Genomic DNA, 27159 nt, shown 5'->3' on the forward strand with positions numbered 1-27159 from the left:
CATTTATTTTACTGGAGTTTCACTCATTTTCACTCACAGAATTTTGCCCATTTTTCTACAGATCAAATTTAGTGGAAATGGATGAGGAAGTTCTGTTATTAATACAGCTTGATTGCTGAGTGTTATAAAAGAAAAGGAACAGTTATCATTCAGTTTTCACCTTGCATTTATGGAGATGAAAGGAAAAATTCTACATTTAGATCTGGGATGTCCTGCACGTATAATAACAAATACCATCTGTGGCATGAGGACATCCAGGAATATTAGAATTTTCTTGCCCTGGAATAATTTATTACAGGACTGTTTAAATAATGATGAAAACCAGATTGTGCCATAAGAAAAGACAAGTTCATTAATAATGTTCCTATTGGAACACTGAGTTGGTTTTCAGGCTTTTACACTTCCAACAGCTTATTGAGAATTCTTAGCCCTTTCCCCATCAAAAATTTTCTCAACATCTGTGGTCACAGTTTATATTTTCATGCTTATTAGGCAAGAAATTTTCTCTCCTCTCTGGATGGAGCTTCCCTTTCACAAGGCCAAGAACTTCTACCAAATATTGTGATGATCTTTAGGGAATCTTAAAAACCTCAAGCTACATGTTGTTTTATTTAAGATAGATATCAAGCAAATCTATCCACAGCAGCTTGAAGAAATTGTACTTTAGTCAAGTATCTTTACAGTTCTTGCCAAATCTTTGACTGTTAGCATTTGGGAATTCATTTTGTTAAATTGTTCCTGTAATATAATCCCTATTTTTAGAGAAACCTCTTCCGTTCTCTTCATTGAACCTAATAAGACATCTCTAGTAGATGCAGAGTTTCTACTAGCCTTAGCCAAATTATTCTTTGAGGACAACTTACCAGATGAATTTATCCCTGTGTTCTGTCTGTCTGTCAGGTATTATCCCTAAACAGCTTTGTGATTTTTACAAATGCATGTGTTTTTCACAAATGCTTGATAAACAGTTTGTAAACAGGGCCTGTATGTCTTGTAGTTCTGTAGCCTATGTTTGGTTGCTATTGCTATTTGCACCCTCTGAGTTATCACCTGTGTCATGTGACTGGTTGACGTAAGCTTATAAACAATGGGAGTTCCCTTTAATGATCCTATATTATCTATGAAATACTGATAATTATTCAAATCAGTTGTGGGAATAATAAGTACTTTCCAAAATGGCTGCAGAAGCTGTAATAAATTCACACATTTCTTTGCTCTGGTGTTTTTAATGTCCATGAGCATTCTTGTCAATAAATATTCACTCTTTCAAATGTTTACAGCAGCGTTTCCCAAACTTTTTTGGCCACGGAATACTTTTTAGCCTATTACGGAACACTTATAATATTATTTTGTAGTCGTTTGGTTTTCAAGTAAAAAAATTGCGTTATTTATGCTCAAATATATTTTATTTTATAAAACAAAGCAAAAATACAAATTTAAAATAACTTGAACTAACAATTTCTAACTGGAAAGCGTGTATAAAGTAGTACAAAAATCAAGTGCAAGAGTCTTTCACGGAACACCTATTCAATCATGCAGAACACCAGTGTTCTGCGAAACACAGTGTGGGAAACACTGGTTTACAGTAAGCATATAATAAGGGTTGCAAATATCAGCGTGTCATTCACAAGAGTATTTATGATTACATTACATCTTTTTCTGTTGGCCAGTTCTATTTTCCTGTTTAGAGATGGGCTTCTATAGATAATGTTACCAGACACAATGAAGTACTGTGGGTTCCAAAATCCTCTGTGCCAAGACAACTCTTGAAAGAACGTTCCTGAGGAAATAACCAATGACAGTATAATTTCTTTTGTTTACAAAAGGTCTTTCACCAAGGTCAAGTCTTCTAGCCGTTGGGCCTTAAATACCAATCACAGTGCTTTTGACCTTTTCAGTCCCTGCTAATGGCTCTGTTGCCCACTAACATGAATTTGTAAACTAGTGTAATGTGTTTATATTCATAGGCACTCCTACAATATTTCAACACTGATGTTCTCATGTCTACTCGTCTGTTAATTTTGGTGTCTTGTTCAGAAAGTTGTAAGTCTCTTGCCTCTTCCACTGTAGTTACAGGAAAAGAGGAGGCTCTCAGAAATATGAAGGTGATGACTGTCAAAATAAGGACCTGATTGCATGGACTGATGGATTGATTGACAGAGTGGGCTTCTAGCTGTTTGACACATTCCTGTGTAGTCTATCCTTATTCTGACTCCAGGGAGTTTCTCATTTTTGCCATATTTAGTTGGTGACCCTAAATGTAATAAAAAAAAATCTTTGTTTTTTTCTTCCCCAGATTGTTTCACACGGAAACTGGACATGCTGATAAGATATTATAGAATTCAAAAGGGGGAGAATTAAATCTTTTCTAAATGACAAACAACGACATTAATCTAGCACTATTGTTACTATGCGTTAGTCAGTTTAAACAGAATTCCGGAAGGAAACATGTTGTTAACTCACCAATTTTGAATATGAGTTATGTAGAAGCTGCTAAGTGGAAACATTTGTTGGTCTCATGGGGAAATGACACATTTAAATATGGACAACTAAAAATCCACCTTCCAGCAATTTACATGTATATCAAAAAATCACCACGAGACAATCTTAACAAAAAAACTGGGGGGAAAAGTCCATTAACACTGTTTTATTTCAATGTTGTTTATTAACATAAATTGGCTAAAAATTTCTCTTAAGACACGTTAAATATAGCCAGGGCCCATCTATTCTGTGTTTCAGTAGAGTTTGCCACAGAATCAACCCCTTAATACAGAATTGTGCTCCAGGTCAAAGCTTTCTTTTTATAAAGAAAAATATTTCTAGCCCTTATGGTTGTGAAGAAAATATTCTAAGGCATTGTTTACACTGGAAATCCTGTGCCCTTTTTCCCAGCAAAAGGGTAGGTGCACTGGTGCTTGTAGCACTGTAAGTGCTAATATGGATAGCAGCCAGCATTAATTTTCATGATTCAATAGTAAAAATGCCTGAGCCCGGCCCAATGTGCTCACATTGCCTCTAGCACCAGCGCAGCCACACTGCTGCTAGAAAGTGGGACATTTTCTAGTGAAGACACACTCAAAACATGAATTAAGTGTAAACTGAAGCAGTGTTGTGTCCCTGAAACAATGGCCCAGCTCTGCAACAACAGCCAAGGAGTACAAAACATTCCTCATAAAGGTGAAGGCAGAGTTGGTCAGTGTGCTCCCTTACTGCTTGGTTGTTCTCCAGGGTATAAGTGAGAGCAGCATGAAGGGTGCTGTAGATTACCCTCACTGCTCTGGGCCCCAAGGGATCAATACAGCATCTGGAGATTAGCTTTGTCTACTTCTTGAAGCTATTTGGGCACAGAAACTGTCTTTTTGTTCTCTTGTTTGTACAGCACCTCACACATCGGAGCCCTGGTCCATGATTGGGCTCCTAGGTGCTACAGTAATACAAATAATAATATGTCTCAAGCCTGGACTCCCACAAGGAAGATGTAAAAACATACCGGAACATTATTTTGGACTGTATCAATCCTCATCTATCTCCATGCCATATTTATGCTAATGGTTATTGTAGTCTTATGTTCAAATCAGATTTGACAATATTGCGGGGAGTGTGCGCAGATTCAGTGGACCTTGGTTGATTTCATTTTTGGTCTGACCTGCTCTTTCCTCTTTTTATAAAACAGTTAGATTTTGACAAGAATCAGGGAAATGCCCTGGCTTCTGTTGTTCTGCCTTCAAGTTTACTGAAGAATTTAAGTCAAGATGAGTTTGAAGCTGTATCTAGGGCTCAGTTTACATTCTTCAACAAAAATGGACTTTTCCAGGCAAGTACAAATATGCTTGAACCAATTTCATCTGGACTGAAGCAAGTGAGCCTGCCAAAGTATAATCACTTTGCAATATCTCATGAGTTATAGAAATGATATGGTAGTAGTAGAGGTAGGCATTGGGAATAAGTATAGCATATTAATAGTGACTAGATTACCACAGTATTTAGGTTATACATTATGTCAGAGATCTTACTACAATTCTAAGGAAAGTTTCCTTCTGTATCACACAAGCTTCTGCTCATAATAGTTTAGAAGGAATTGATATCCAAGTGACCACTTGGATGGATTGGCATAGCTCCACTGTGTTCAGTTGAGGCACGCTGTTTTACACCAGCTTGGAATCGAGCCTAAAATTATTTCTGCTAAAATTATTTCTCTTCCTTTTTTTTTTAAGTGATCACCCAGGGTGAAATTTACCCCTGTGCAGAAGATCAGCACAAGGCCAATGTACCAGTTAAATCCCAATGATACTTTTGTGCTAGTACTTTGCACAGGGGTTAATTCCACCGATACGAGAGCATGTTAATTTTCTGTTGACCATCACAGATACGCCTTCTCAATCCACATACAGTGTGTTTACACTTTATATACAGGTTTTCTGAGAGGAAATGGTTACTCAATAAGGTTAATGATATTGAGATCGCAGAACTGAGGGGATCTAGGTATTTTTTTCTTCATTAAGTCTGATCATGTGATAATCACTTTCCCCGTCTTCATGCACCAACGAGTTAGGAAGATCTTCACAAGTGAAAAAATCACTCTACATTCAAAAGATATTGTATTCATTCAGAAGAAAACATAGTTCTCATAATGAACAGTGTTTTTGGCTTGAGTTCATTTTCCCATTAGTATTTCAAATGACCTTTGGCTCTTGTGCATCCACAGGACTCTGGTCTTGTGTGTATATTATCATTTTTATTGGCACTGTACTGAGACACTAGAGATAATCTAGGCTAGCAAAATACCCATAGTGACCCAGAGTTGCCTTCTGAAATACACCCTGCAGTATCTGCAGCTGTGAGTCAAGAAAACAGAAGCATACAACAGTAGGTTTTGTCATAATGACACAAAATCCATATAATGATAAAACATTCTATCTTAATAAATAGCACTAAGCTTGGTCTTCAGAAGCTCCATCATGATTAGTCATGACTAATCATGGTTTCTTCATATTTTATATTAAGGGGCAAAGTTCAACCATAATGATTGTGACTTACAATTAATGATACACTCTCAAAAGACAAATGACACTCCTGACGCCAGATTAGTATATAATTGATCTGTCTGACTTCCTCGCGTGTGTTCCTGAGTGGTACTAGAATGTGTTTGGCAGTAAGAAAGATATATTTGATAGGAAGAAAATAAAAACTTAGAGCTGCATGAATACAAGCAATTTTTTCAGGAATAGTTTACTTTTTTAAACAATTCATTTAGGCAGCCTAGGTGTGCTGGGTCAGACGTTTGAGAAAGGTTTCAGAGTAGCAGCCGTGTTAGTCTGTATCCGCAAAAAGAAGAACAGGAGGACTTGTGGCACCTTAGAGACTAACAAATTTATTAGAGCATAAGCTTTCGTGGACAGTCCACGAAAGCTTATGCTCTAATAAATTTGTTAGTCTCTAAGGTGCCACAAGTCCTCCTGTTCTTCTTTTTACGTTTGAGAAAGTAAGCATGTGCAAAAAAACATATTTTCCATTTGCACATGTGAGCATTTATGCATTCATCAGACCATGAAACAGAAACAGTAACTGGTGACCAATCACAAGTAGCCAAGATTTCAATCCTGTAAGGAGCTCTGACCTCTTCACCGATGTGGGAGTCTTTGCAGCACAAACAGTGAATAGTGAATACTTACTGAGAACTCTTGACAAGCCATCCAGAATTTGTTTGTAAATAGTCAAAAACTTATTTTAAATATTTTTGAGCCATAAAAATGTTTGAGGAAATCACAATGTGCTCACACATGTCCTAAACACAAGAGACTAAATTCCCTAGATAAATCACGTGTGGAGAGTTATTTGCCATTCTGTAAGGAGGAGTACTGGAAGAGGAAGAGGAAGGTCTCTTTCTGCAGGCGGCTAGATGGATGCACAAAGAAGGGAAAATTTTCATTTCAAAATGTCATCCTAATCCAGACTAACATTCCCATCTTTCCTTGGAGTACTAATATTATACTGATAGTATCTTAATAATAAGACCACCTCGTTCTTGTATAGTGCTTTTCATCTCTAGATCTCAAAGCACTTTTAAACAGTCCTTGTGCTATCGAAAGATAGTCAAATGCCTTTTCGTGAAGAGGCTTCCAAAGAGCATTCAATGCTGCTTGATCATTTCAGCTAGTTTATATTGGATTCTGATTATGAAGACAATTAAATAACGATCACTTCCTATTCAAATAAACTACAATATAAAATAATCTGCAGAACATCTCAATCAACAAAAATGTATTGTTTGGTGCATGGAGCTGTTTCTTCTGTTAATTACATAAAAATATGTAATGAATGCACAGTTCAAAATTTAAAAAAAATCTCCACTGGTGTTGGCTATGCCATTTCTCTATTTGAGAGAATGTTAATATGTATTTGTTGCTATTACATTACAGTCCACTATAATTATCGTGCTTGTTAAGGTTTATATGAAAACTTGATTTTAAAAGACTCTATTTTGAGCCTATGAAGATAGTATTTTAAAATGGTACAGTCTATATGAATTGCATTGAATATCTATATAAATACTCCACATTTCCTCTCAAACCCCTGTAATAGTTCCAGCCACATAATCCCTTAATTTTTATACCTCTTATATTCTTCTGCCTAAAAGCTTTTCCCCAACCTTAATTCAGTCCAAACTAATATCATAAGAAGAAATATTACTTGTATTTTATTTTAATTTACAAATGTCTTTTATCCCTGCTTAACGAAGTGTGGATACAAGACATCAAATAGCCTTTTGAAGTCTAGCCTCCAATTTTTTTACTAAGTGGCTGATCCAAAGCCCACTGAAATCAGTGGGAGTCATTCCACAAGCTTCGGCTCAGGTACTAAAAGCTAAGAGGCAGACTTGTCACCTTTTGTTGTGTGAACGTAAATAGATTTGTAAAAATGTGGCTCATCTCTCTATGCCTTTTCAGAGCAGGTTAGGAACAGCACTGTGTCAGTAATAAAGTCCATCTCCTATTGAAATTACCACCAAATAGGATTGTGTTGGAAATATTGTCTCTTACTATATTGTGTCACTTAGAACTTTTTTTTCACATCTTATGTCGCTTCATGGCCACTTGCTGTCAGGTAGTGTATAATTCTGCAGGGAGTGAATAGATCATGTTAATATTATATGTAATGCCAAAAAAAGGATCCAGCTCACTCTCCCAGAGGCTGTTTTGTCAATATAATAAAAAAGCTCCAGTTCGTTCTTGGTTAGGGAAATGATCTAATTATATCACAACTTGTTATCGGTTAGCATTGTTTGAGCTAGAACGGTGGTTGGCATCAAACAAAGTGATTTAAGAGAGAAATTTTTATGGAAATTGCCTTACAATATGCCCTTAATTATGTGCTTGTGTATGTTTATGATAATAACGGAAATAGCAAAGGAAAAGCTGTAATTTGATCTTATAAACAGGATGTTCTTATAATGGGTGGTCTTAAGTATAAAAGTGCTGACAGTTTGTTTATTCTGGCACACTGCAGAAATAAAATCATCTTCTCTGGCTAGTGTATTTAGTGCTCTGATAATATTTATTGCATTTTTTAATCCTTCAAAGGATGCAGAAATGAATGCCAATTTAACCAGTTTTGTAGTGGCATGCAGTATTGGAAATGTTACCATCCGGGACCTTCAGGATGCTGTCAAAATTACAATTAAACATACCCTATTCCAGGTAAGAAAAAACTGGTGTAACCAGAGGTAAAACATTTCAAATTGTGTCTGGCAGTGGTAGAATGAGTGGTAGAAAGATTATCATTGGTTTTGTTGGGTTTGGGGAAAGATTCCAGTAGAGAGGAAAAAATCACAGTTGTTAACAAACACACAAACAATCCAGTGTTTAATGATCTAAAATGTAGGTAATTCAACCTATCCTGCTGCAGTTTCCATGCTGATAAGACTTAATACTTAATCAGATGGACTGATAATTTGTGTCAATATTTATTGTTCAAGGGAACTTCAGGTTGATGTGGATTCTTTGACCAGACATGGAGCATTTTATTAATTGTACCTCAAGGAATTTTGTTATTTCTTCGTTTTGTGCAAAGAAACAAAGAACCATTACAAAGTGACCAATATTACTGAAGGGAAAGGAGAGCCCAGAAAAATCAGTCTTTTGTCATGTTTTATTGATCAGTTTTTTAAAAAAATCCCCATATGGGTCTCATTCGGCTCTCAGTTATGCTGCTGTAAACCAAGAGAAACTCCACTGGAGGCAATGGAGTTGTAATATAATGACCACACTAGTATCATACTCTTTAGGTGAGGAGAATTGGGACCATTGACCTCAGGGAAGGGAAAGAGGAAATAATATTTCATATTTCAGTTAGCTTAGACTAGCTGCTTGTTATGAAATCCACTCCAGGTCAGACTAGATGGCCTCTAAGTGGATTCAGTAAATTATTCCCTTCGATTTTTACCCATCATTGGATGTCAATTACATGGAGAATCCCTTGGGAGGCCCCAAAGGAAGCAAACAAGCAGAAGAACTTCTACTTAGGCCCTGACCTTGCAAAGACTTCATACATATGCTTGACTTCAATGAGATTACTTACAATGTGTAAAGTTAAGCACGTGTATAAATCTTTATAGGATCAGGGCTGGATTTAGGGCAGGACTGTCTTTTTAATATAGTGGGGCCCTGATTTGTAGACACTACCACAGTCCAAATAACAATAATATTTCTTTTCAGTTTTTGTGTGAAAACCTAAGTAATGGAACTCCTGATATGTTTGTACATTTTAGTCAAATTTATATTTTAATAGATAAAAATGTTCATTTGTATATATGTGTTTAGGAGGATCTTAATCCTACCTGCGTCTTCTGGGATATGAACAAAAACAGTAAGTTTAAAAATATTGCCAATTATTTTATGTGAGGAATAAAGATGTCTTGGTTTTTAAATCAATCACACACTTGACACCGGGGTAGACAGTGTTTATGGCACACAGAATCCATTTTAGTTGAATACAAAGATGCAGTTATGTAGGTTTTTTCCCCTTTCTTCTTTATCAGTACAAAATAGTAAATAGAAACTGGTGAAGCTATGGGATGCTATTGCTTTGCTGGCTAACACTTTTTGCTTGTGACAGCCAGTAGTGGAAATCCACAAATAGAATTTTGCACCCAATTCAAATAAGCTTTGTGCCTGGACTGTATATCCACGGGCTTCAACATTGGATACCAAGGCTTCCAAAAATGTCTGTATCTCAAAACAATCAGTTTTTGACTTTTTTTTTCCCACTTGCACAAATCGATTAGTAACTAGTCAGGAGCATGGGCAGCCTTTTAATGATCCTTTCTCAAGATTGATCCAGAAAAGATGGTGTATATCTTCATTTTAAAACTATGGGAGCTAGCTAGCTGTGAGCTTGTATCACTAATCATGAGCCACAAGCTCCTCTTGGTTACAAGGCATGAAAGGGAGCAAATTACAATAACAATATGAAAAGAGGCTGAACATCCACTTCACCAGTGACAATGGCCTGTATGTCAGCAGCTCAGGGCCTCCACAAAACTGGAATGTGTTCAGAGTTGAGCACAGAGGCCCTTAGAAGACATACTACCTTCCTGAAGAGTGAAAAAAATCTGCTAATGCAATGACAAAAATTAATGCTTCCTTTGACTGTTGGGACACTTTAGTAACTTTTGTATCCTGCTGCTGCCTCTTCCTCCAGCTCCTCCTCCTCTAAAGAGCCAGCTTGGATAGGTTCATGAAACAGGAGACTGTAAGAATACAAGTTTTAGAGTGCTCCAAAACAGCTTGAGCCTGGATATCATTAACTAAGTATTCCATAGACCAGCTTTGGAAATAGAATATGTCATACTATTGGGGTATTGTATTACAAAATTGACCTACCTTATAGGATCTGCTCAGGCTTTTGATATTTGGAAATGTACAGTAAGTAAAATGGTGCTAGAACCATCTCCAGGGAAAACATGTGGAGGACTGAGACCAGATCCTGTGAACGGGTAGCTTCACCACTACAGGAAACCTGCTTTGCCTTTACTATGCTTTTACTCTGACTGCTGGAAGCTCAGCTGATTGCTGCTGGCCAATTAAAATGTGTTATTTAATGCTTTCATGTCCCATCCTCTGGCTTGTTATCCCTTGTAACAGATAAGCCCTTTACCTGGAAGGTCCTCCTGCTGCAGCCAGCTTCTTATATCCATTTTCACCTCTCCACTACTGAGCACAGCTCTCCCTACCTTGAGACAGAAATAGAATGATAGGAAACCTGGGGTGGGAAACAGGTAAAAAGGTGTGTTTGAGAAAGGTCTTACAAGGGGAAGGTTTCCTGTTTGACATGGGGGGCGGGGGATGAAGAGTGAAATGCAGACAGAAGAGCTCAGGAGAATGGAGAAAGTTACAAATAGAGGCGAGAGAAACTGGACAAGGACCTAAGCTGGATATGGAATATGAAGGAACCAGAGGGGGGGGAGAAGGAGGAGTCTATGCCAGGTGATTGCTTAGATTCTCTTCTATCCACTGCAAACTATCTGCTTAATCTACCCCTCTGTAAAAGTATTTCATTGGCAAAAACTCTAGGAAATCAGATACTTCATTCTGCATTGATAAATATCATATTACTGGATTTGATGTATTCAATGGAGTTTTTCTACTTGAAAGTATACTAGATTTCATGTAGGGACTCTAGAAGGCTGCCAAAGAAATTGTGCAGATTTGTTTGCAGTTGTAAGTGTCTGTATTTCTTGATTTCTGTAGATGGTAATGGTGGCTGGAACACCACAGGCTGCATTGCACAAGCAGAATCAAACGAGAATGAGACAGTTTGCTTATGCAATCACCTCACACACTTTGGGGTGCTCATGGTAAGTGAACCTTCATTGTTTGCTGATTATGTGAAACCACAATGTAATGATTTTGTTGGGGGGCAGGAGAGCTGCAGAGGTATGGATGCAGAGCTGCAGTGTTACACAGGAACCTTCCCTAAAATAAAAATTCCCCCACAGCTAATCCTGAAAAGAACGTAGCACAAGGAGTCTTGTTCCTGGCTGAGTCCCAGGGGTGCTATCACAACACAAATAATGGGTAATAATATACTGTGGGCTGCAATATAACTCTGAGCTAGAATGGTATGGTCAGACGTGGGTCCAAAAGAAGGCCATTATCCAGTGGAAGTAAACCAGATTCCAAACAGAGACCCTGCCAATGCTGAAGCAGGAAAAAAATGATATTTGAAGCAAATATGTTATTGATAAGATCCTGAAGACACTAGAGTCCCCAGAGCCATAATGCATTAAACACGAGGCAAAGGGAAGCCTTGTGGTCATTGCCACCCAACTGCCATCTCATTGCTGCTGAACCTCTGACATCAGCAGAGAGGCACTCCAAGAAATACTTAAAATGACAACCATCATTTGACTTTATGTATAAATTTATTCATCTCCAGTAAAAGGTGATCTGAGGGTCGAGTTAGTCAGCTGACGTCCTAAGTAACCGTCACTGCTGTAATTCTTCTTAAGGGCTCAAGCCAACAAAAATTATTTGTGGTGTTTAGGGTCATGCGAGACCAGAATGCCTTTGATGAGACTCCAGAAGACAGATTTATACAAAGGAAATTGGGTGGGGGAGAAAAGCAATGTGCAACAACCAGCCAGAAAATAGTCCCTACCTCTGTGGCAGGGGGTTTCCGGTTTGGCTCAAGGGAAGGAGAACCTGATGCTGAGAATTAATGGCTCTGTCTGCAGAGAGGCTGAGAAGATTGCAGAAGAGAGGGGAATTTACAGACTGTGATGGAAGCCAGTGTTATATAGAGACAGAGAGGGTTAGGGTGGAGAGCTGGAAACTGAAAAAGAGAAAGATGTAGGGTTGTGAGGGCAGATAAAGTAAGAGAAAATACTCTAGGATTAGAGAGAGGGTGAGAGAGAGAAATAAAACTCTGATGTAGAACGATAGATACAAAGAGAGAGAAAAGAGAGCGGATCCTAGTATTAGGAAGAGAGAAAGAAAGGGGAAAATATATGTCCTGCATTCAGGTAGAAATGCCACTGAAGAGGAAAAGTCAAGGCCAAAGAGCACAACAACAAAATCCCATCCTGCGACTCAACAGGTTGCAGATTTGAAGAGATTTATATTTATATTTTTAATGTCAAAAGATATAAACTAATCGATATAGTGGTGAGAAGAAGATATAGCCAGGATAACTGGAGGATGCACTGTTTCAGCACTCATTTCTCCCTGGCACCTTGAACAATACCCTCCATTACAGCCTCTTTTGCAGAATCCTCAAGGAAGGGCTTCATAGCAAACACGGTTTACCTTCCTGTGAGGGTGGTGTTGCCCCCAGAAATGTATATAAGCTTGCACGAGTGGGGTGAATCTAAATGTTTCTAAAAGAAAAAATACAAAAAGGGGGGAAAGCTATGAAATGTATGCAGTCTTTTCGGAAAGTCTGATGGTTTTTCAAAATCCCCCATCTTCTCTGGGTTCCCACATCCTTAGCAACCTTACTCAATATTGCACTGTACTGCGGCTTTCTCTCTAACATTAACATTCCTTGGCTCCAGAAATATTCTTCCAGGGACGATGTTTGCTACTCGTGCAGGTACATGTGTTTTGATTTAACCAGTTTAACTAGGATATTTTAAAAAGAAAAATTATAAATATTTGAAATACCAAGAGATAAAATGAGGGAAACAGGAAAATCTTTTCCTTGCAGATGATTTAAAGCACCAGGGAGCCATATATTTTAAAATTTGGCTTCGCTTAGCCTCATAATATAGTTGCTTTGTTCACATCTTGCTTGAATTTAAATAGGAAAAATGTCATAAGGCTTTTTGTCCCTTTGCAGACTAATTATATTCTAGCTTCTTATGCTTATAGGGAAAAATGAGCATTATTTTGGATATGTTCAATGAGTCCCTTCTCCTAGTCTGAATGTTTTTGTTGCATTAAGAAGTGAGAAGGAAGTCTTCTGAATTTTGGCTGTGTTCCAATGGAAGATTTTTACATACTTTTTACATGCTTTTTCTGTTTTAATAATCCTGCTTGAATTTCCACACAGATATTTAGTTACTTTCACAGGATGTCCTCTGAATTTAAATAAACAGTCTTACAAGTGTCTGACACAGACACACAGGAATTGACAACTGCATTTAAGTCTTGCATTTCCCTTGTGAAGAATGGCATATTTTTAGAGTTTAAAACCCCATTTGCTAGCTATTTTTGTAAAGGGCCTATCAAAGAATAGTCTCCATTAAATGTGAGCATTTGCTAACAGTTGCATCACAGAGATGCAGTAGTGTTTCTTATACCCAGGCCTGGTCTACACTTGAAAATTAAGTCAGTTTAACTACGTCGGTCAGCGGTTTGAAAAATTTGAAAAATTCAAACCGCTGAGCGATGCAGTTATGCTAACCTAAGCCCCTGTGGAGACAGCTCTAGGCCAATGGAAGAATTTTTCTGTCAACCCAGAAAAGAAGGGTGAAAATTCCCCAGAATTTTCACATTTAATTTTCAATTTTTGTGTTGAAATGTTGGTTTGAAAGTAAAATATTTGTTCCATGGATGCCTATACATTTAATACAATCTCTTAGGAGATTGTATTAAACACAGCTATTGTTATGAAAATTCTTTGATTTATCTATTCTCCAGCATGGTGTCAATTTGAATATAAATACATTTACAGTTATATTTCCTGCAGCAGATTCAATTTAAACACATTCAGTGTAAAAGAGAGGTGCATATGGGCCTCTGAACATAAAGGGGTTGAGAGGATGAGAAAATTGCAAATGATTGATTTTTCTACAAAAGGCCATTTGAATTCTGGGTGATGTCGTATAATGAACAGCAGAGACCTATGTGTAGGGCCCTACCAATTTCACAGCTGTGAAAAACATGTCATGGACTGTGAAATAAGTCCTTTCCCATGAAATCTGATCTCCTGCTGGCTGCTGGAAGTGCCCCAGCCAGGAGGCTCTTAGCTGCAAGTCCCATCTGGGCTGGGGAGGGAAAGGACTTGACCTTCCCCTGCATGGCCACTCTCACTCTCACGGGGAGCCCAGCACCAGAGGTTCCTGCAGCTGGAGACTTGTGTAGGTGGGTCCGATCTCCCCCTGCTCCTTGAAGTGTCCCAGCCAGGTGACCTCTAGCTGCAAGTCCCTGGGGAGGAGCAGGACTTGTCCTTCCCTTGCATGGAAGCTTGGGGGGGAGGGGTGAGATCAGACCCGCTTCCGAGTACCTTTTGGGTTGGGTCCCCACGGTTACAACACTGTGAAATTTCAGATGTAAACAGCTTAAAAAGTGAAATTGACTAATTTTAAAACCCTCCGGCTATGAAATTGATCAAAATGGACTGTGAATTTGGTAGGACCCTACCTACGTGTATCTGCTGATTCCAGCTGTAACAGTACTTCAAGTAATGGTTCCTATGGCATTCCACTGAGGGTTACGCATGCCCACCATGCACCCGGAGTCAGAAAATTTGAAAAGTAGAGTCTGTTGGTCCATTCATGTGCCTGGCTCACCTTATGTTTCTGTCCGAGGTGATAAACGACAGGGTGGACTGACCGCATCTCCAGTTCCTTCTCACCACTGCATGGTCCTGGTTGGAATTTCCAGTGTCCTCGTCTCTGATAATCTTTCAAATAAGGATAGTTGTATGTAGTTTACCAGACTATAGTAGTTTTACCAGTTTTATTGTAGTTTTTATTAGTCAATTCTTTTAGTACTTTGTTTAGATAGACTTTGGCGGATAGACCCCATGTGCGGGTACCGGACTATGCCCAGCCTATGTCTAGGCTTCAAACGCTGCACCTTCTGCCTACACTCCTTCTTGATCAGTGACAGCCAACAGCATTGCCTTTCCTGCCTGGGGGAAGCTCACACTGCATCCAGGGACAGTATTTGCTAGTTCTTCCCCAGCCACATCTGAGAAGGCCGGGCTCTTCGCCTCCAGCAGCACATCACGGAGCTTGCCATGAGACTGTACTCAGAACCAGACCAGGGAACTCCCCCAGTACCTCGGCCTTACTCAGCGAGGAGTGCACCTCCAGGCACCATGTCTAAATCCGGTGCCGGAGGTACCACCCCCATGGCGGGGCCTAGTCAGGAGGTAAGGAAGCACAATCATGAGCATGGGACCAGGTCTTTCTCCAAATCAAAGATGATGGATGCTCTTTCCACGAGTTCGAGGCATGGGGACAGAGCACAACCTAAGTCCCATAGACATGAGAAAAAGACCCACAAGCAATGAGATCTAGCAGTTCCGAGCATCAATCCATCAGTACCACCAGCACCCCACAAGATTCCAGGAAAGCCCACATCGCCGGCACTGATTGCCTTCAATTCTTTGAAAGTACACCTGGTGGCGATTAGCACATTCCACCCTCCAGTGGAAGGTTTCCCTATCTTCACACACCCACTAACTGCTATCAGAACCTTCTCGCCAACTGATAGCTCCCCAATGGGACCTGAATTTTGTTCTCTCTATGCTAATGAAGATTCCCTTTCAACCTTTAGCGTCATGATCTATGTCCCTCCTTTCCATGAAAGTTGCCTTCCTTGTTGCTACCACTTCCGTGAGAAGAGTTGGCTAAGTCGGTGCTATGATCTCGGACCCACCTTTCACGGTTTTCCACAGAGATGAAATCTCCCTACAACTACACCCCAAGTTCTTACCAAAGGTGGTTTCTCAATTTCACATACATGAAGCCATTCGCTTACCTGTTTTCTTTCTGAAATGACATGCATCTGCAGAGGAATGTCAACTCCATTCCCTCCATGTTCGACGAGCTCTGTATTGCAGAGAATTAAACCAATCAGGAAGTCCTGTAGACTCTTTATTGCAATAGCAGAGAGAATCAAGGGACAGGCCATCTCCACCCAGAGAATCTCCAAATGGATTTGAGGATGTATCAAACTCTTCTACTAGCAGTCTGGTCTACCTCCCCCTACAGGGGTACAAGCTCACTCCACAAGGGCTCAGGCTTTGACCTCAGTCTCCCTTCAGAAAGTGCCGCTCATTGACATATGTAGAGCGGCCATGTGGAGTTTTCTACAGATCTTTGCTATGCAATAATCAACAGTGGATTCCTCCTTTGGTATGGCGGTCCTTCATACTACTGTTCCATCTTCATCCTCATACCCTCTTCCCCCATAGGTACTGCTTGTTCATCACTGTCAGTGGAATACAATAGGGACCATTACTCAAAGAAGAAGAGGCGGTTACTTACATGTAACTTGAGGATCTTCGAGATGTGTGGTCCTTAGCTGTATTCCACATCCCACCCTCCTTCTCCTCTCCTATGGATCTGCTGGATTCATGGTGGAGAAGGAACTAGAAATGCGGTTGGTCTGCCCCACTCTTTATCGCCTGGGACAGGAGCACTAGGCAAGCCAGGGCATATGTGTGGACCAACGGGCACTACTTTTCAAATTCTCCAACTCCAGGTGCATGGTGCACATGCATATCCCTCAATGGAATACAGCTAGGGACCACACATCTTGAAGAACCTCCAGTTACAGGTAAGTAACTTCCTCTAATGGCACAATGTTTTCCACTGATCCCAGCTGTAACAATACTTATGGCACAATGTTTTCAAGGGATGCGGGAAGGAAGTCAGATGTGTGACAACTATATACTAAATATCCAGTAAACTCAACCTCTAGCATTGGGATTATATAGATATTGCCTAAGTGTTCTTGAATTTTTGTTTGACTTTGCACCAACAAACAGTGTCATGCTCATAAAAAAGGAGTTTGCTGCAACTTAAGCCTCTTCCTCTTCTCTCATGTAGGACCTCCAGGGAACTGCTTCACAAATAGATCCACAAAATAACAAAGTCCTCACCTTTATCACCTACATTGGTTGTGGGATATCTGCCATATTTTCAGCTGCAACTCTTCTGACATATATTGCTTTTGAGTAAGTATTTGTGCTGTCAAAAACAATTCAAAACAAATATTTTGTTTGTAATAAATAAACAAGCTAACCAGAGGCCAGGATATGTTGTTTGATTGGGTTGGGATGTCCATGTGTCTCACAAAAAGTGGCTGAACACCACTGTGCTCCACTGTTAGACATGGAATGTTTCTTACAAAGAGGCCCAAGCCCAGATTCTCTCTGTGACGGGTTGGATCACAGAAACCCCCTTGGGAGCTGCCACCAGATGTGCAAAGCCTACCCCTGCTTCTGTTTTCCCTGCCAGCTCAGGACTCCAGCACCCTGTCTTGCTGAGCCAGCCACTCCTGTCTGGCTCTAACACAGATCCAGGGTCTGAATCACTTGTCCCAAAGCTGCAGGTTTACCTGAAGACAGCTCACAGTAGTGCGCTTGTCTTTAGCACTCAGATGCCCAACTCCCAATGGGGTCTAAACCCAGATAAATCCGTTTTACCCTGCATAAAGCTTATGCAGGGCAAACTCATAAATTGTTCGCCCTCTATAACACTGATAGAGAGATATGCACAGCTGTTTGCTCCCCCAGGTATTAATACATACTCTGAGTAAATTACTAAATAAAAAGTGATTTTATTGAATACAGACAGTAGGATTTAAGTGGTTCAAAGTAGTAACAGACAGAACAAAGTAAGTCACGAAGCAAAATAAAATAAAATGCGCAAATCTATGCCTAATCAAACTGAAAACAGATAATTTCCTCACCAGTTCCAGAGTGCTCCCTTTTACAGGCTAATCTCCTTTTAGCCTGGGTCCAGCAATCACTCACACCCCCTGTAGTTATTGTCCTTTGTCTCAGTCTCCTTCAAGTATGGGGGGGGGGCTGGAGAGGCTCCTTCTTTAGCCAGCTGAAGACAAAATGGAGGGGTCTCTCACGGATTTAAATAGACTCTCTCTTGTGGGTGGAGACCCCCCCCTCCCTCCTATGCAAAGTCCAGCTCCAAGATGGAGTTCTGGGGTCACCTGAGCAAGTCACATATCCCTGCATGACTCAGTCTTTACAGGCTGAAGCCATTGTCCACATGGTATCTTGCATGTCTCCAAGAAGACTTCTCATGTGGATTGGAGCATTCCAAGATACATTGTTCTCCAAGTGTTTCCTGATCAGGTACTTAACCTGGCGAATTCCTTCCTAAAGAAGCTGACCAAATGCCTCACAGAGCTTACTTAGAAATCAAGCAAGCATACAGCCCAAATTCTTAACCTCAAGTGGAAAATGATATATATGTACAAATAGGATGAATAGATATAGTAGACCATAACCTTTACGGAGATATGTTACGTGGCACAGGCGGCACAAAACATATTTCAGTTATGTCATACATACATTTATAAACGCCCCCCCCCATAAAGCCTTATGGGGTACGCTGTCACACTCTCTTCCTAGTCTGGCCACTTTGTGTTGCTCAGACTGGGCAAAGTAGCGGAGTCTTGGTCCCAAATAATCTTCTTGAGGGGCATAAGGTGTCCTTTTATATATTTTAAAAATCTACCAAAATTGCTCAGTCTTTTTTTCAAACTCCCTATTTAGGCCTCATAGTTCCTAAATATAACAGGAAAAATCCAGCCCTTTCAGGCTGGAGACTTTCGGTAGAGAAGGGAAGTGAAATGAAGATATGCCATCTATACAACAATTCTGAAAACATCCTACGGAAATGGCAAAATGGCTCAGGGATAACTCTGTAAATTGTAAATTGGTAACCACAGCTGCTATAAATACCTCAGTACATTTTGACTACTTAACATATGCCTCTGTTTTTGTCTCTCTAGGAAGTTACGAAGAGATTACCCCTCCAAAATCTTAATGAACTTGAGCACAGCCCTGCTCTTTCTCAACCTGGTCTTCCTGCTTGATGGTTGGATTGCATCATTCAACATAGAAGGCCTCTGCATAGCTGTTGCAGCCCTTTTGCACTTTTTCCTTCTGGCCACCTTTACGTGGATGGGACTGGAAGCAGTCCACATGTACATTGCTCTAGTAAAAGTGTTCAACACCTACATACGGCGATACATACTGAAATTTTGCATTATTGGCTGGGGTATGTTTGAGAAGATGTATTTCTTAGATAGTGTATATTTTTAAATGATGTATTATTATGCCTTCCAGCAGTGCCAAGAGGCCCCAAGTGAGGTTATAACCCCATTGTGCTAGGCACTCGATAAACATTAGAGCTGAGTTAATAATTGATTTTTTTGGTTCGGGGCAAAACTGAAAAATGCAGGAGGAAAAAATTTCAGGTTGAACAAAATGTTTAAGCCAAAGTGAAATGAAATTTTTCCAGGGTTTTTTTTTATGTTTTGTACTCTTTTGTTTGTTTTAGTAAACTTCACTAAATTGTTAAACGAAATGTCGAAAGGAATCAAAACAAGATTTACTGAGCCTCTGTCCAATTCCTCAACCACAAGTAAAATGTATTACTGAAAAATAACTAAGATTCATGAAAGAAGGCTTTTCATTTTTTTCTATAGCAGGGCCCTTTGGCTTCTGCCAGACATGCTGCCTGAATGCATCTGTTGTGTTCAAAATAATACAGAGCAACACAAAACCATTAGCCTCATGAACAGAGTGGTGATCACAGTCCAGTTCCTAGTTGGCAAGTTCCATATAGTAAAAATAACCCTCATGACTGGCACCCTTACTGGCAGTCTCAGCAGAGAGGACAAGGATTGAATGGTCAGTGAAACTGACCCTTAGGAGTAATTTCTCCAACACAGGGATGAGACACATAAACATCATAGTATGAGAGTCTTACGCTGATGCTGCTTGTGCTGTATCTCTGTGGACAGAGGGCTTCAATATAGCTGTCAGTCCAGCACCTTTCTCAAGCACTACATTTGCTTTATATTATATAGAAAAAAAGTATATGGAACTTCTGTTTATGTAGGGGTTTAGATAGAGGATGTAAGAGAATATAGAGTTTTGTAAAAATACAAACTGCACAGCTTTACATTGTAGCTGAAGGAATAAAAGATACACAAGCTCTTTTTCTATACACGTATAGATGGCCTGGGAGCCAGGAACAGTGGGTTCTCCAGCTCTCCATGAACTTCTTATATGACCTTAGGCAAGTCATTTAAGCCAACATTTTCAAACACGAGTGCCTGCAATTAGGCATCTAAATCCATATTTAGGTACCCAAATAAGTGGCCTGATTTGGGTGTTTGGCCCTTCTGAAAAATCACTGCAACCTGATCATTAGAGTTTCAACCTTTCCGTGCTTCCAGCAACACTTTCAAACCCAGGCGTCTAATGTTACGCATCTAAATAAAAGAGGGCCAGTTTTTAAAGGGATTGTGCATTTGTAGCTCCCACTGATTTCAATAGAACTTGTTAGTGCTCAGCACCTGTAAAAATCAGACTGCTTTAATTCACATGCCTATATATGGATTTGGGAGCCTAACTTTAAGTAACCAGGGTTGAACATTTTTACTTTACTTTCCCCATGTGTAATAATAATATTTATCCCTTAATTTGTTAATGCTTGTAAAGCACTTTGAGATCCTTAGATGGAGATTTGACATTTATATAATTTGTGAGAAATCATTTATTTCATGCTGTTCTTCTATGCTGTGGTATGTCATGGACAGATCTAGAGTTATATGGCTACCTCAAGATACTCTATGCTCTAGCAAACATTTTCAGCTCTTTTGATCATCAGTAATGCAGTGTTGTCTGGAAGTTTCAGATGCTTTGGGTTTTGAAAACAAAAATACAATAGCTTTCTCTTGTATTACAGGTTTACCTGCGCTAGTGGTAGCAATTGTATTAGCAAGCACAAATACAAAGGCAAGTCGTATCTATGGCAAAGTTGTATATGGCAGAGATGCTAACGGGCAAGGAGGAGATGATTTGTAAGTAATTTTAAAAAAATCTGTTACAGTTCTGTGTTTGCATTTTGCAAAGGATTTGGGAGTGGACAAACTGGCACTCATTAATTGTCGCATAAAGTTTGCAGATAAAGAACAAGAGGGTGTAATCATTATCTTCTAAATCAGGGGTGGGCAAACTACAGCACGGGGGGCTGCATCTGGCCCTTCAGACATTTTAATGCGGCCCTCGAGCTCCCACCAGGGAGCAGGGTCGGGGCTTGCCCCGCTCTGGTACTTCAGCCAAGGAGCAGGGTCGGGGGCTTGCCCCTCTCTGCGCATTCTGTGGCTCCGTGCGGCTCCTGGAAGCAGCGGCATGTCCCCCCTCTGGCTCCTACACAGGGGCAGCCAGGGGGCTCCACACGCTGCCCCTGCCCCAAGCACCACCTCCACAGCTCCCATTGGCTGGGAACTGCGGCCAATGGGAGCTGCCTGGCCGCACCTCCGCGTAGGAGCCGGAGGAGGGACATGCCGCTGCTTCCAGGAGCTGCTTGAGGTAAGCGCCAACCAGAGCTTGATCCCCTCCTGCGCCCCAGCCCCCTGCCCCAGCCCTGATCCCCCTCCCACACTCCAAACCCCTCCGTCCCAGCCCAGAGCACCCTCCTGCACCCCCAACCCCTCATCCCCAGCCCCACCCCAGAGCCCACACCCCCAGCTGGAGCCACACCCCAACCCCCTACCCCAGCCTGGAGCCCCCTCCCACACCCCGAACTCCTCATTTCTGGCTCCACCCTAGAGCCCGCACCCTCAGCCGGAAGCCTCACTCCTTCCCACACCCCAACCCCCCAATTTTGAGAGCATTCATGGCCCGCCATACAATTTCCATACCCAGATGTGCCCACCTCTGTTCTAAATTATTTGCTTCTGAAACCTTCTAAAAGCTATGAGAAAATCAGAAGAAATCCTACATTACCAAAAGCCATGTAAAAAATATCCCTATGCTGCTGAAAGTGAATAACTCATAGCTTAAAAACATAATAATAATACTGTGTTTGGTTTTGTCTTAAATTTTTCACTTTTTGATGGAAACGAAAGATTGTTTAGGGGGGAAGGGAGGAAGACGTTGCTTAACAATCATGTTTCCTTTGTAAATGAAAGGCCTTTTCACAATGTAAGCCACTTAGCACTTCTGTCTTCCACATTTTTATGTAGACATCCCAAACAATCTCAGAGAAGCTTATTTTCTCACTGACTGTATCTTATCATATTATCAATGTCTTGCATGATAAAACAGCACATTGAAAAAAAATGCCATTATATCTTCTCATTAAAACTTCATGTTAAACATTCCAGTTCTCTCAGGCAGCCATTTGCAGCTAAAAGAATGAGTGACATAGGCGCAACTGATCCCTGGCCTAGTGCCTGTGATCATGATTGTCTAGTGGCTAGCCCCAAAGATCACCCAGCCTGCTACTTTCTTAAGCTCAAGTAGTAGAGAGCTGAGTTTTTATGCTGGTGGTCCCAGTTTCAGTACCATCTGAGAGCTGTGAGCATGTGTATGCTGCCAGTTTGTTACACCAATACACAATGTTCTATCTTGATCCTGAAGCCACTTCAGATTATGGTAGAGCATTGCATGGTGGGACTGTAGTTCCCACAGGCTACGTCTATATGGTAAACATGAATTTTATATACAGTAGGTATATCCCTCAGGTACCAGGCAAGATACCAGTGTGTTCCTTAGTTACTCACAGATGCCCCGGAGCTTCACCATGCATAAAGAAATAAAATGGTCAAAGCTTTTGGTTGTTCCACAGGAGAAATCTTATCTGTACAGCAGTGGAGACAAATGTAGATTAGTTTTACATGTAATGATTTAAATAACTAAAGAGGAGCATAGTTATTAGTATCTAAGAATGACTTGTTTTTTGTTTTGTTCTTAAAAACAGCTGCTGGATCAAGGATAAGGTTGTCTTTTATGTGACTTGTGCTGGTTACTTTGGAATTATGTTTCTTATGAACATAGCCATGTTCGTGGTGGTGATGGTGCAGATCTGCGGGAGGAATGGGAAAAGAAGCAATCGGACCCTGCGGGAAGAGGTCCTGAGGAATCTTCGTAGCATGGTCAGCCTGACCTTCCTGTTGGGCATGACATGGGGTTTTGCCTTTTTTGCATGGGGCCCCTTACATCTCCCTTTCATGTACCTCTTCGCAATATTCAATTCATTGCAAGGTAAGATTAATTCCATTTCAGTAAACCAAGCAAGGATTCAGCTGCTGATGTTATGGAAGGGAGTGCTTCTAGTGATTTGACCAGGGGATTCGGAACCAGGTTTCTTGGGATCTGTCTTTGGTACTAATTCACTGCATAAACATGGGACACTTAATTCTATCTGTGCCTCACTCCCCATCTGTAAAACAAGAAGGCCTACCTCACATGGATGTTGTAAGGCTTAATTAATTAATGCTTGCAAAGTTCTCCAAGTCAACCAGCCCCTGTTTTTGCTATTGCTCACAGTTGAAAGACATGCCAATGATTACAGCATTCTGTTCAGGTCTCTTTCCTTTATTGAAGGTCTGGGGGTGTTATTTTTCCAGCATAATTTATCCTTCAGGTGTGGAAAATTGTAATCAAGTTATTGTACGTCATAAATTATCGAAATATTCCACTGATATTTAAAATAATTTAAATTCAAGCAAATTTGTGCATACACCACCCAGCATGAGAATCCCCTGCCCCACAAAAAAAATCAATAAGAATATCATTAATAGAGAGCATATCATCCCACCAACAAATAAATATAGAGATAAAAATAAATCTTTCCAAAGGTCAGCAAAATATCTTTCCTTCATGGAAAAGCACTTGACATTTGTTCTGTGTGGATTTCATTCTGTCTGCTGCTACAGATGAAACAAATTTACTGCTGTAAGAGATTTACTAAGCTTTCATGGGAAGAAAATAACATTGGTAAAATGTGAGTCAAAATGTCCAAAAGGTGTTTGAATCTGGTGTTTTAAATATTTTGCCTCCCAAGGAAATATTTGGTGTTATAAATATTTTTCCGCCCCAGATTCTGATATGATTTACTTCTGATTAAGGATAAAGAAGTATTTGCTGTAATGTATCAATGAGTAATACACAGGGTCTAGAGAGATTGGAAGCGTAGGAAAGAACATAAAATGAGATTGAAAAAAAGCAAGTTAAGGGTCTGATTCGGCAAGTGCTCTGTCACGCTGCCTTCAGCAGCATTTTCTGTGCAATGGGCCTGCAGAACTGAGCCCTAGTTCACAACCTCCGAGGAATCTTTTTCAGTGGGAGAGGCATACTTTAAAAGCAGTAATGTCAAAAGAAAAAAAAAGAAACGGGGAGGAAAAAATAAACCCAAGGAATGAAAGCAGATAGCAAATTAAACATGTGCTTGTAATGCAGTATGGTGGCAGAAAATGCCAGTGTTTTAACTCTGAGACTGTCTGTACAGAGGCATTACAACATGGGAGATGATAATCCTGTATAAAACACCAGCCTGTCTAGAACTAGAATATTACTTATATTTCTGGGTATCTCCACACTAGAAAGAGTCGATAAACTGAGGAAATTCAGAGAAGATTAACAAAAATCATTGAGGCTGGAGACATGCACCTAGGAGTAATGAGGTGAAACTGAGCAATGGAAAATTTAGGATATATATCAGGAAATATTTCCTAATCAGAAGATGAACTAGATTGTGGTGTAAGTCCCATTGTTGGAGTCAGCTATAGTGCACAGGACAAACCATTAAAATACACTGAAAAGCACTTCCTGCAGATGGAGTAGGGGACGTCCATTAACTTGTGGGCTTTAGGGTACCATCAAAGGGATACATTAAGGCCCCAACTCAGCAGTGCACTTAAATCCAAGCTTAACTTTCAGTATGTGAGAAATCCTGTTGATTTCAGTGGGGCTACTCATGTGCTTAAACTAAAGCACATACTTTAAGTAATAGAAAGGGGCAAATCATGTATAAAGTGTTGTATTTGCATTTAGGCTCTGATGCAGTAACATACTTTATGTACTAGAGCGTTGCACACGTCATGGATCTTATTTACATACTAGTGATTCCTTGCATCCCTCCATTCCATCCCACAAGCTCCCTGTGTGCCATCCTCCCATCCCCCTCCATTCCAGGGACTCCTTGCAACTTCCCAGGCTTTTCCGGCTGGGGTTCGTGTGCAGCCCTTCTCCCCTCCCTAATACCAGGGTCCCCAATTCCCCACACCCATGACAGGAACTCTGTGTTTGCCCCTATTCCCTCCTCCCCTCATAGCAGGGCCACCCCAATCTCCCCCACACATCAGGGTTCTTTGTGCCCCCTATTCCTCCCCCCATATTAGGGTCCCCCATTCTCCCTCCCCACGCCAGGGGCTGTGTGCACACTCCTATTTCTCCCTAGCCCCTCCTCCCAACACCCCCCCCAGTTGTTTATTTTTCTCTCACTGCGTGATAAGTCATGCAGGGAGTAAACATGTCAAACTTTGTTGTGAGGAGGGGCAGAGATGAGATGGGAAATTGTTATTCTAGAAGGAGTTAATAGGTGCCATCAACCAGTTATTTGATCTATAGACAACTGCAAAGGTGATTGCAACTGTGGCTGTGCTAATCAAATTCAGAGGCTCTCTGTATCCTCCACACACGTGCTCACACAGACACACACACACACTTACTGCAGAAAACTGAAAAGGGAAAAACAAGGTTCTGCCAACTGATGCCTAGAACTTTCCTTGTAGGCAGTGTAGCTGTAGCTGTGAGAGTCCCAGGATCTTAGAGAGATACGGTGGGTGAGGTAATTCTCTCTCTCGCCAACAGAAATTGGTCCAGTAAAAGATACCCTCTCCCACCTTGTCTCTTGATCTTTCCTTCACATTTTGGAATTGATCAGATGCAGCATCCAAAAGTTACTGTTTTACATAAAGAAAGACAATTAGAAATGCCATCACTCCCTTTGTAAGGCCTTCACAAGCTCAGTAGTTAGAATTTTAATCGGTTTTGTACTTCCTGAATTTTAGTTCTCACAATTTTTTTTGTCAACTATCAAATAATTCACGAACAACATTTTTCATTATTCAACCAACACCACAAGGTAGCAAAGCAAGCAGGTTGCAGCCCCCACTGACCTCAGTTTGGGCAATGTTTTAAAGTAGAGACCCAGGTCCATGCCCAATTGTACATGCCAAAGTGCACCAGTGCCCAGATACTGAGATCTTTGCTAGCAAAGTTTTTTTTTTTTATGATTCAGAACAATATTTTCCAAACCCTGCACTGTCTTGTTGTTCCACCCTCTAAAACCCAGTAGCCATAAGCACACGGAGTTAAGCATAATTAGGAAACCGAAGAATCTCCAAAGAACACCAGTTAAGCGTTTAGGCCCACAACAGACCTCACTTAAATAATTTTTCAGATATAATCATTTAGGGATCTGGCATTAGAATTTTGCCCTGAGGTTCAGCCTTGGCTCTGCCTCCGTTAATGAGAATGAAGCAAGCACATGCCAAACCAGAGAGAGATGGAAGATTCCACAACTAACGCCTACCTGTGAAGGGCCAGAATCATGTTATAATTCCTATTTCTGCTTTCAAAATTAGCACTGGAGTATCTCTGTGGAACTATTACAGTTGTACTGTTAACCCAAATTACAAGATTCTTACCAACACAGGACTGCGTTCTGAAAATTGGAGGCTGTAGATCTGCATGCAAAAAAAATTCTGCTTACAAGTGTGTGCATCTGCATATGTGGGCACATTTACAGCAAGTGTATGCACAAACCAGGCAGAAATGGATAGTTGGGCCACCTCCATAGTAATTTATAAATGTATTTTCCCCATTTTCACACTCATTTGCAGTAAATATTTATGCAAATAGTGATGATCTTTTTTGTGCACTTTATTGGTGCAGAGACTTCCAGTCTCCAGTATTTAAAAAATTGGCCCTGTAGATCTGGAACACTAGGAGTTAAACAGGAAAAATCTCCCTCTACACTTGGCTTTGGGGGTCTTGATCTTGTCGTATTTATGAGCGCAAAATGCTCATTCAAGTCAATGAAAGTCATGGTTGTGTAAAATCTAGAGGATGGGTAAGCACTCAGTGATTCAAGCACCTGTTACCTTGTACACCTCAGTGATGCAGGTTGATGACGAGGACCAGTTTATAGTGGTTTTCAGAATGTTTACAACATTAAGATTTTATACAAATAAAATTTTGATTTATCCATTTATTTGCATTGCTCGCAGGTTTATTTATATTTGTATTCCACTGTGCTATGAAAGAGAATGTGCAGAAACAATGGAGGAGGCATCTCTGCTGTGGCAGATTCCGATTGGCAGACAACTCAGGTAAAAAAAAAATGCATGCCCATTTCATGGCTCCATTTCTGAG

At 40.5% G+C, this 27159-nt stretch overlaps 1 protein-coding gene across 11 annotated transcripts in view; it reads left to right on the top strand.

Moving 5' to 3' along the window:
* The window catches only part of ADGRG6 (adhesion G protein-coupled receptor G6), a 161322-nt gene that overhangs the window by 121536 nt on the left and 12627 nt on the right, over positions 1–27159 (top strand). For all 11 annotated transcript variants that reach the window (XM_065588770.1, XM_008177101.4, XM_065588768.1 and 8 more), the window contains 9 exons: positions 3674–3814; positions 7581–7697; positions 8820–8865; positions 10749–10855; positions 16784–16911; positions 18714–18982; positions 20681–20795; positions 22700–22983; positions 27015–27116. In XM_065588770.1, the coding sequence (XP_065444842.1) occupies positions 3674–3814; positions 7581–7697; positions 8820–8865; positions 10749–10855; positions 16784–16911; positions 18714–18982; positions 20681–20795; positions 22700–22983; positions 27015–27116 (1309 nt within the window). The remainder of the gene's footprint in view (positions 1–3673; positions 3815–7580; positions 7698–8819; positions 8866–10748; positions 10856–16783; positions 16912–18713; positions 18983–20680; positions 20796–22699; positions 22984–27014; positions 27117–27159) is intronic.

This window comes from Chrysemys picta, chromosome 3 (genome assembly GCF_011386835.1).
Source record: "Chrysemys picta bellii isolate R12L10 chromosome 3, ASM1138683v2, whole genome shotgun sequence".
In the NCBI taxonomy this organism is placed as follows: domain Eukaryota; kingdom Metazoa; phylum Chordata; order Testudines; family Emydidae; genus Chrysemys; species Chrysemys picta.